At 34.8% G+C, this 10,979-nt stretch overlaps 1 protein-coding gene across 2 annotated transcripts in view; it reads left to right on the top strand.

Annotated features, from left to right (window-relative positions):
- The first annotated feature begins 1,176 nt into the window (after window positions 1-1,176).
- The window catches only part of LOC149560800 (NAD(P)-binding Rossmann-fold superfamily protein), a 202,695-nt gene continuing 192,892 nt past the window's right edge, over window positions 1,177-10,979 (top strand). Inside the window, exon 1 of one of the 2 annotated variants that reach the window (XM_089824822.1) lies at window positions 1,177-1,572. In XM_089824822.1, coding sequence (XP_089680948.1) covers window positions 1,304-1,572 — 269 coding nt within the window. In that variant the 5' untranslated portion in view covers window positions 1,177-1,303. The remainder of the gene's footprint in view (window positions 1,573-10,979) is intronic. The other variant, XM_089824823.1, reaches the window with a different exon arrangement.

The following is a 10,979-nucleotide window of genomic DNA, read 5'->3' as shown; positions in this document are numbered from 1 at the left end:
TATAAAAGGACCTTCTGAATTCACTGACACATTAAAAGAGGCAAAAAGATTGATTCCAGAAGGAACAAAGACCCCCATTGTGGTTGAACCAGTGGCTTTTCTTCCCCCAACAATGGTAACTGTGTCATCTTCTGTCCATAGGAATGGATTACAGTAGTGCCTAAAAACGCCATTCTTGATTAGAAACAGATTGATTTACTGGTTATATAATTATATATGATAATTTTGTTAATACTTCTGGATGAACCCACAACTTAAACTATGTTGTTTGGTTTGTGATACAAATCACTGATGTAAGCAAAACTATAGTTATAGTTGCAAAATTTTGATTTATTGTACTGAATTAAAAAAATAGAAATTTTAATTAAAAATATGTTTTAAAAATATAACATTTCAAACCTTAAGATATAAGATTTTTTTGGTCTAAAAATTAATTAGATATGGAAGTAATGAGAAATATTAATTCCCTATCTATATATAAATATAATTTAATAAAAAAATTAAATTATATAAACAAGAACTAATAAAAAATAATTTAATTATTATTATTATAAATCTAATTAAAAAAATATATTTTCATGTGGCCAACTGACATTTTTTGAATTCATATCAAAAATAATTTATTTATTATTATTATAATTCTAATAAACAAATCTATTTTCATATGGCCAAATATATATTCTTATTATAGAGTGCTGTATAAACAATAGTAAAAAAAAAAAACACGAATAACTTTTCCCAAATTATAAAATAACTCTAAACATACATCATATAAATTAATGGTATACATAATTCAAGGTTAAATAAATTACTAACTTTAAATTAAAACTACTTATACAATATTATTTAAATATCTAAAATAATAATTTGATACTAAAATTAAAAAATAGAACTAATAATTGCACTTTGAAACCTAAGCCTAACTGCAACAATATCCATAACAAAGTTAAAAAAAAGAAAAAGAAAAAGAAATAATTTAAAAAAAATTATTATCTTTTAAAATTTGCAAGCTTATATGTACTTATATATGCAGAAACACCTATTTTAATTCAATGATTTTTGATTTTTGTGCAAGTTAGAATTTGAATTAACTTAGATACAATAGTTCAAAAAAGAAAAAAACAAGAATAACTTATCACGTATTATAAAATAAAAATCATAAAAACTAACAAAAATAATAAAAGGCGAGACAACCGATGTGTTTTTTTTGAAATCATATCAAAGAGTGCCGTTGAGCAGAAAAATCAACACAGATAAAATTCCTTATACAGTTTGACTCCATTTTTCCGCTCTCCATTCGCAAATGGAACAGCATGCCTGCTGTATGAATCTTCCCTCGCATCGTATTCAACGACAATTTCTTACTTTTCCATGCCATTCCCGTGTCAGAGGCCAGCGTTCTAAGGTCTTAACCTGCAAAATCCGTAAGTTTCCAAGGCAAAGTGCACAAATTCGCAACATGGTTTCACTTACAGACGGAATTGGAGCCCCCCCTTCGAACACACACATGTTTATATTTGGCATGGGTTTCGTAGGGCAGCATCTGGCGGAACAACTTAAGAATAAGGGCTGGTAAGAATTATAATTTTCTTAATTATTTGCATTTTAGTCCTTTTTAAGAATTGGAAAACATGGCAAACACTTTGCTTGGTGATTTTTTAAGTTTTCACTGTCCATGAAATAGAAGATATTTCTGGAGAAATTGTGAAAGAATATATTTACATAGGCGGTTCACATTGTCCTGGCCGTTTTATCATGAGGATGAATATATGTTTAAATTGCTTGTTATATCAATTTTTGTTTTTTTTTAAATTAGAGGAGGAGCTTTGAGGCTTAGTATTTGTTCAACTTTCCAAAGATTCATTAGGTCAAACTTCCAAACTCAATACAGTGACATATCCCAAGGGTTATGCCTTTGGGTTTTGAAATGAGCCTGCAGAGCCTTTTGGCTTGTAACTTTTCAGCTCAATTATAAAATAAACATTGTTAAGAGAACTAAAACCAATACACAATAATTTTAGCTGACAATGGTAATTCAGAACTCACGTATAATCTGGGGAATTTTCTTTTGAACAAGAAGTGGGTTTTGAAGCAAAAGCTTGCAGCAATTTAATACCATTATGCGTAGATTGGATCAATGCAGATTATCTCATATGAATACATATCAATTCTTGATATTCAAGCCAAAAGAAAACTAGTATTCCGCATGTGTACCACTTCATCAGAATCCCTACCAGTCCACGACCTAACAAATTGTGCATCGTGATTTTGGAAAATCCAACAATATATTTTTAAGTTGGTGGATTTTAGGGGTGTTGAATAATGTTATTTTGAGTTCATTGGTTTTCGAACTCTGGTAGTGTTTACTTTCAGTCCATAGGTTTCAACCTTGTGCTATAATATCAGAATTTAATTTAGGTTTTGTAAAATTCAGAAGAGAGGGATTGAACGTGCAGTAAATCGTGGTGCTAATATAATAATATTCTAAAATTCAGCAGAAGAGAAGGATTGGACAAGTCTGAAAGAAAGCTCGATGGCATGCACAATTTCAGCATTTGTCGCTGAAGTCAAATTATTGCATTTGTTAATAATGTGTAAACACTTAATATAATTTCCTAGATAGAGCTGACTTAGTGGAACCCAAAAAATCAGCAAACAAGAAAGTGTGGTATACCTTCTTTAAAAGAGGGTAAAGCATGAAGATTTACCGGAGGGGAGAAGGGGAATGGAAGTCTTCAATACCTGTTAAGAAGTCACTTGGGAGCCCTACTGAGAAAATTTTGTGGGGACTTGTGCTAAATTACATTTAATGTGTGCTGGTTTTCTTTGGCAGTCTTCCTCACTAATTGTCTGGAACGCAGAGTGCTAATAAATTGGATTGGAGGGACAAAATCTTTCTATTCCAGAACACCATGACACTGTAAATAGCTTTGAATTATCATGAGTAGCACCCACAAAGAAAATTAAGAAAAATAGTAAATACAGTTCACTTGATCATTGTCTTAGTGAAAACATAAGTAACTTTTCATAGGTGCAAGCATTTGTAAAATGAATTGCTGTGTGGGGACTTTCCTATCCCATTTCCATGTTGTAAATTGCAAGTAAGCTGTGAAAAACTGAGTGGTGAGGTTGAGTTATAAAATAAAGGTCTGTGCATTGAAGCATAACAGAGATTAATGGGGCCACATTTCAAGTTCGAATGTAAAAAATGTGTCTCAAGATGATTTTACACAATTATGCCATTCAAACCTTGGCCTTATTGTGTCAGAGAATGACGATAATTTTGCCCTTATCAATTTCTTTTTCAAACATTTAGTGTTTGGGGTCACAATATGTAGGCATTAATTTTGGTTAAAAGATGCAGTCTTGTGCACAACTGTGTAATGGACAACCCTGAATTCTGTGTGTCTTTCCTATTGAAGTTTGGACATGCAATGGTTACCAATACCATTAAAACAAGCAATATTCTGATGAGTTTCATTTAACTCATAGCAATAACATGTCAATGGAAAGCATCACAATGATTTATTGAAACTGAAATACAAGAACCATACAAGCTGCTGTTCTTAGATCAAGATAGTTTGGCATTCAACATGAACACTATGACCGATATATGATCTTGGCATTTAAACTGAACATGAGTACCTTTTAAATAAAGTTTCTTCTTGCTGCTACAGGTTTGGAAAACCTCTAGATAACCACCAAGTGCTCAAAGCAATAATACTACAGGTCTGCCATGAGTTCCAGTCATATTGTAATGAACATTTAACACAACAAGCCCTTTAGTACTCAGAAATTTGATTCAGTATGTTCATTTCTGGTAGCTTCAGTCGGATAAACAAACAACACAATACTTGTATATGTATATGTATATGTATATGTATATGTATATGTATATGTATATGTATATGTATATGTATATGTATATGTGTATATATATATATATATATATATATATATATATATATATATATATATATATATACACTAAGTCACAAGGTTCGAATTCAAGTTCGAGTTCGACAACAATAAAATTCGGATAAAGTTCGACAAGGCTAAAAAGTTCGGGAAAAAATTCGACAATAAATTCGCCTCAAGTAAATATTTAAAAATAATAATATATCTAATAATTTATCAAATTAGTTTATCTATTATTTTCAAAAGAGAAAAGATGTTAAATTAATTATAATTCACAATTTAAAAAAAATTAATATTTAAATTTTTATCAAAACATTTAGACTTTTAGTAAATATATTTAATTTAAAAACACATTTTAAAAATCCATTTAATTTTTTTTATAGAATTTGTTTTAAAAACAAATTAATATTTAAACTTTTTATTAACATTTTAGGAAATATCTTATTTAAAAACACATTTTAAAAACATATTTTTATTTTTTTATAGAATTAGAAATAATGTAAAGCAAGATCATTTTATGTTTTCCATCGAATATCAAGAGTCCACTTTTATTCCGCGCCATTGTATTTCCCAGTTTGAACAGAGTTTTGACGACTTTCAGGAGTTCACATCGTTGCGTGAAATCCATTAACGTGGGGCCACGTTTTTGGGTAGTGATTAAATCCCTTAGCCAAGTGACAGGTGATATATCGCAGCGTTTTTCAACAAGCCCTAGCCGGACATTGCATTTTCATTGATGACTAAATCCAGTAAAATTGCCCGTGGATTTTTTTTAGAAATATCAATGCGCTTTTTGAACGCGAATTTAATAGCGAATTTGATCGAACTTTTTCTTAACATTGAATATTCGATGAATTTCGAACTTCATGTTTGATGTTTGCCGAACCCTGTGACATAGTATATATATATATATATATATATATATAATTAAATTGTCATTGTATTAATGAATAAACATGCCCCTTCATGGGACATGTCTCTTCTTGGTTTATTCTCCATATAAATGGAAGAGATCATTGCATTTGGATAATACATACCTTAATACGCAATACTAATACATTTTGCAGCGATCCTTATTCCTCAACATGGTATCAGAGCTGAACTGTAAATGTATAAATGAATAATAGAACATTCAACTTATTAAGAAATAGATATAAAATATTAAATATGCATCGCAGAGCATAGACTGGAGGAATACTGCACAGAGAATGTTTTTAGTGATCACCATCAGTTCACCGTAAGAAAATTGATTAACTACAACCTTTATTCCCTATCTGAGGCTTAAGGACATAAGAACATCCACATAGGCAAAGACATGGGTGGTAATCCCACACAACAAATAAGGGAGTCCAAGTCGTTATCGAATTCCTGCAATAAGGAAGTTAATGGGGTTTCAAAACCACCCTAGTGATCACCCACGAACGACATTCAGGAAAGAGTAACCAAACGTTTCTATCTCACAGAAAGGAGGATAAAAGGGTGTGGAATGCAAACGACGCACATTGCATGTGATTGGTAAGGATGTGTAGGTCAATCCATACATGCAACTCACACACTAACCAAAGTTTGAGTAATCGGACATAGAGATAAGATTGAATTTACTTAAAGAAACTGTCAAAGCCCATTGCCTGGTGCGACCATAAAAGACAAGAGTTTGTAAGGAAAGTGAAATAGGTGCACTTAAGACAAAGACAAGCAGAACACCTTGCATACACATTGAGCAAAGGTAAACCACAAATGTTAATTAAGTGACATTGGGCATTAAAATAATGCCAAATAAGTAAAGCAATACCACCACCTTGGAGAAGACAAGAAACATTAGTAAACCAAACTTCCCTTGCATAATCATTGACAAGTTTGACAAAATACAATCTCATGCTGGATCTATTACAAAGCATTTAATTGGACAAATAAGATAGCAAGAAGATTGCCACGTGAAGATTACCATGTCCCTTCAACATGTTGGGAATACTACACCCCACCTACTGCTAAAATCAATCTCCAGCCTCTAGTCAACTGTAAATGAGAAACTTGACTGAGACAATCCTTTTGAGATACAAGATTAGGGAGGTAGAAACTACAGAGTATCAGGACTAAGAAGGAGTCACTCTCAACCTCTGCACCAAATCAGCCCAAGATGCGTTAGAGAAACTCACAATTCCACCAACCATCTATTACTCATTCCACATTAATTGAGCTAGTGGCATAACCATGCCAACCTACCCGCTCTTGAGAGGTAAGCACAAGGGAGCACATCGGCACTGAAGCTCACAACTAGGGTCAACCTCAAAGGTGAACTAAGCTACACCCAGATACAGTAGGAGTAGCACCCACTAATAGAGAATGACTACAAAGAAGCACAAAAATCGCCTTCCCTCCGGAGGCCATAAACTTTCACGTCCGAACTTTGATTGACTCCCTTCCAAAATGCGTCAGAAAGATCTCGACGAGGCCTACAACATGATGGAGCTTAGAGAGCTCTATGACCTAAGAGTTGAGTCACCACTCAAGATAAGACACAGGCAAAATCAAACAGTCTTGGTTACCAAGACAAGCAACAGACACCACATCCAACACAACCAAAGAGAAGACATGTCCAAAATGACATAAGCATGAAATGAAAGATAATTGACACATTGAAACCAATATTACTTCTCTTTCATAATTTAATTAGTTAATCAATCATAACACAAGCATTAATGCACATGAAATTGAAAGGTTTTCAAAGCAAGGGTTCAAGAGTCACTTACCATACAAGTACATCTCTTTCCAAATTTCTTTCCAGAATTACATTATGTTTAATCATCATTTAAACTATTCAATTACATTAACAACTTTACATCTATCACAAATATACTAGTATGTTCTCTATGATATTATCCCTTGTACATACTACCAAAGGTTCGAGATGAACATGATAGAGTCACAACACAAGACTAACCAGCAATAGAAAACATATAGAATAGTCACCGAGAGACAAAATCAAAAGCCCAAAATGGGGGAAATTATCAACCCCAATAGTAAATCACGAAAGAGCTCATTTCAACAATAAGTCAAGTGTGACAAAAGCCACAAAGAGATAGATGGAGAAATTTGATGGCTATTCCAAGAAAGGAAAATACTAAAAACCAATATTAGCCCAACAACATGAGGAAAGTACGTCCAACCAAATAAAATAAGGCATCAATCAAATCGCATTACATGTGATGATTGAGAACAGTCACACAAGAAAGATAAATCACTAGACAATGCTAAGGAATTACATCATCCTAGCAGCATTAGAGAACACACTCACACATCAAGCAGTATACCATCAATAACCTCATGCATATGCAGACTATAATAATTTCCTTAATTATTTTCCATACAATGCAACATTTAGATATCAAACAATTTTAAAACAATTTCCATAAGCCTAAGAAGTAATCATTTTGGGGACTTAAGTCATTAACCCAAAGGATCTTAACACAAGACCTACTTCTTTGCAATAATTCACAATAACTACTCATTTCTCAAGGAAGGAAACATTTCATTACTATAATGACATAACACAAAATCGCAAATAAGATTCATTTATTTACTTACAATAGGAGAAAATAGGGAAAACAATGCACCTTACTCCACAAGGAGAAACAAAAGAGACACTCAAAGCCAAAACATGGACACCAATCAGTGGTTCCATCCAAAAGGGTCACACATGCAACCAACCATAGTAAGGCACATCGATTCCTTCTATAAAACAAGGAAAGACTCACTTCCTTTTCCTCACATTGCTTTAGTTGCATCTATTGGACAAGCGAGTCCATCCCATTTAGATACCTAAGCAACAAAGATCATAAGCTCTCAAGGAGGAACTCGCACTCACACAATGCAACATCAACCATATGGGCAACATTTACACAGAGATCCCAATGTTTGAGAATGGCCTTTGATACCAGATGTAATGCCCCGCCCAGATCCTTGGAACACGAGGATGAAACATGCACTGAATAATTTTTTTTTAAGATAGGTTACTTGAAAACAACATAAAGTAACCAAGTGCAATAATGAAACATCGGGACAAGGTGATGAGAATAGGGAACATGGCAAGACTCACATGTTCACCTATACCAGCGGAAGTCTTACAACTACTTCCAAAGATCTCCAAGCTCAACCACAACTCACAAACCAAAGATCACACGAATCATGAGAATATACCGAGGGGATGTTCTCTTTCAAACCCAAGGTAAAAAATCCTAACATGGTTAGACAACAAATCTATATCCACCAGTTATATCATAATCTAGAAATACAAATAGAGACCAACAATGGTCATACATAGGATGAGGGCTCAAAGTTACAACCACTCATCTACTAAACACCATGCTGAAAGATAAATGTTGAACCCTGAAATTTAGCTAATTTTGAAATCCTGAAGCCCTAAAATTTGGCTAAGTCTGAATTTCTGAAGCCCTAAAATTTCCTAGAATCTTTATCTTATCTCGAAGAGGTTTGGAACCGATCTCAAATGAATCGTTGCATATACTAAAATATATCTTAAGTATCAACTTATACTTAAATGATATATTTTAAATGCCATAGAAAATCTGTTGAGCTAGGAAGGAGTGCAACCCTAAAGGGTACCCAAAACACTCTTCAACTCTCAACTGAAAAGTCTAGAGGTACTTGCTGTTTGCCCGAGCAAGTTTTTGCAAGAAATCAGGCGACACTTTATTGTAGCCAGGCGATATTTCTCACTATAGCTAGGTGATACTTTTTGCCCAGGTGATATTTTTCACTATAGCCAGGCGATACTTCTCAGTATGGCCAGGCGATAATTCTCAGTATGGCCAGGCAATACTTCACTAGTATCATACGATATTTGTCACTACTATGGTGCGATACATTTTTTGTATCGCCCATTGTTGAACAAATATCACCTGGGTTCAAAACCAGAAAGCAAAACGACAAGTCCAGAAGGCAAACAAGGTAAAAAACTCCACACTAAGGAGTGCCAAAACCACTGTAGTCGAGGATAAGTCACTCGAAAGCATGAAATACAAAAAACCATTCAACAGAGAGTGGAAAACATCTATCCATCTAATCCATAATAGCATATGAAGGGACATGCGGAAAGCAACATCACAATGTACATACATGGTTCATAAACCAAACTTACAAGAACGAAAACATAAACATCTAAGCACCAACACAACTAAAACTCGTGCACGATTCCTCCCAACCGTAATAGCATCATGAGACTTCAAAGGCCCTAGCCATCCCCTATGCGTAACATCCCAAACTGCCAGCTAGATAGTCGGAGTTGTCTTATGAGGGAGTTACTACTACAAATGTAACTAACATCATATGAACAAGAATATCTAATATGCTAATCCATCAAAGCATAGATACTCCAACTAGTAGTGAATCACATCATCTAACCATATGCTATAACATCATAATAAAGGAATGCATCAAGCATTGGTATCAACTGGGAAATAGACCATCTCTGTACACCAGTCCCTAGTAGTGGTATAGGTAGCTACGCCTCCCAACCACGTGGAACCTGTAGGTTCACTCCCCTCGTGCTGATGGAGATAATGATCCAACAATAAACACACATAAAGCAAACGTCCATGGCTAACACTCACACTAGACAGTAAAGATGATTGAAACCAAGATCATGAGACAATGCAAGTGGATTAGGTCCTAGTCACACACTCTATGGGTCAACTATGTAGGGACTTGTTGGAGGGTAAGTAGCATGGCATCAGGTAGCCCAAGCTAGTATCAACAACATCAACTCCTTGGGGAGGTGCACACACTGTGTCCTTGGACTTAAACTAGGTGCTCACATATCAAGTGTCCTTAAACTGAATCGAGTGCTCACTTATCAAGTGTCCTCAAACTTAATCGGGTCCTACTTTACTTTTTATTATCTTAGATTTATTACCCAAAAATTTATTTAGTTATCACTCATTAGAAACTTCTTCATGCCAGCCCTTTGGGAAATAGTCACCAAGGTTGCGAGAGAAGCCCCTCCATGGTGCTACCCTACATACCTGTGCTCATCACATGATGAGTACCCATAGGCATGCATATTCCCAACCCAACCCTAATGAACATAACTCCATCGAATACAATTGGGAGTTCGGGCCTCATAAGCATCCGACAAATGCACGTGCACATGCTCGTGTATGGTGCACCAACAACACGAAGATTATAAAACAAGGGCTGGATGAGAACACAAGCAAAAATAACACTCAACCAAAATACAAGCTCGAGAGTACGGATCCCACACGAATCCTAAAGAACAATAAAACCAAACATCATGACTCACTCCACCTGCCTAAATCCGGGAGTATGGATTCTAAATCCGGGAGTATGGATTCTACATGAATCCCAATGATGCAACCAAACCAAACGTCATGAACTCACTCAACCGGCCTCAATTCGAGAGTATGGATTCTACACGAATCTTGGTGTCCACGGAATAACAAGGGTTCAATCAGAAACAATAACACTAGGGGCAAAATCACTCAACTGAACACAAAGTCGGAAGTATGGATGTGACATGCATCCCAATGCAAACATAAAGATGAAGCAGTGGTCGGATTGACATCCTACGGATAATCTAAATCCACAACCAACACCATGCCAAAAAAGCTCGAAAAAATTGGGTGACACAAAAATCGAGGTGAAAACCTCAATACTAAAAAAACTTCAAAATTAGAACCCATTTTGTCTTAGGGTACAAAAGTCACGAATATCAAATAAAATTTGGGTTTGGTTTCCTTATGTAAAAACGACCAACATAATAGTGCAAAACGCCAAACCCCCATCCCAGAAAATAGGGAAATGCTCATACTTGCCCAATCGGGTAGAACTAGCAATAAAAAACAGAGGGGAACACTAGTTCTCAACCTCCTAACAAATGGCTACTAAAAACGGAAACATAAACGGAGTTGAAACAATAAAACGAGAGAGCCCTACCTCATAGCCAAATGGGAAAATACGAAAACACGAGCAATAAAATAAAAACCCGACAAAAGTTACTGAAAATCACGACAATCTAAGGTCTC

This window comes from Cupressus sempervirens, chromosome 4, assembly GCF_028749045.1.
Source record: "Cupressus sempervirens isolate cs-2001-9-10 chromosome 4, ASM2874904v1, whole genome shotgun sequence".
Taxonomy (NCBI): Eukaryota; Viridiplantae; Streptophyta; class Pinopsida; order Cupressales; family Cupressaceae; genus Cupressus; species Cupressus sempervirens.
The sequence above is the reverse complement of the archived record's forward strand: the minus strand, read 5'-3'. Positions and strand labels throughout refer to the sequence as shown.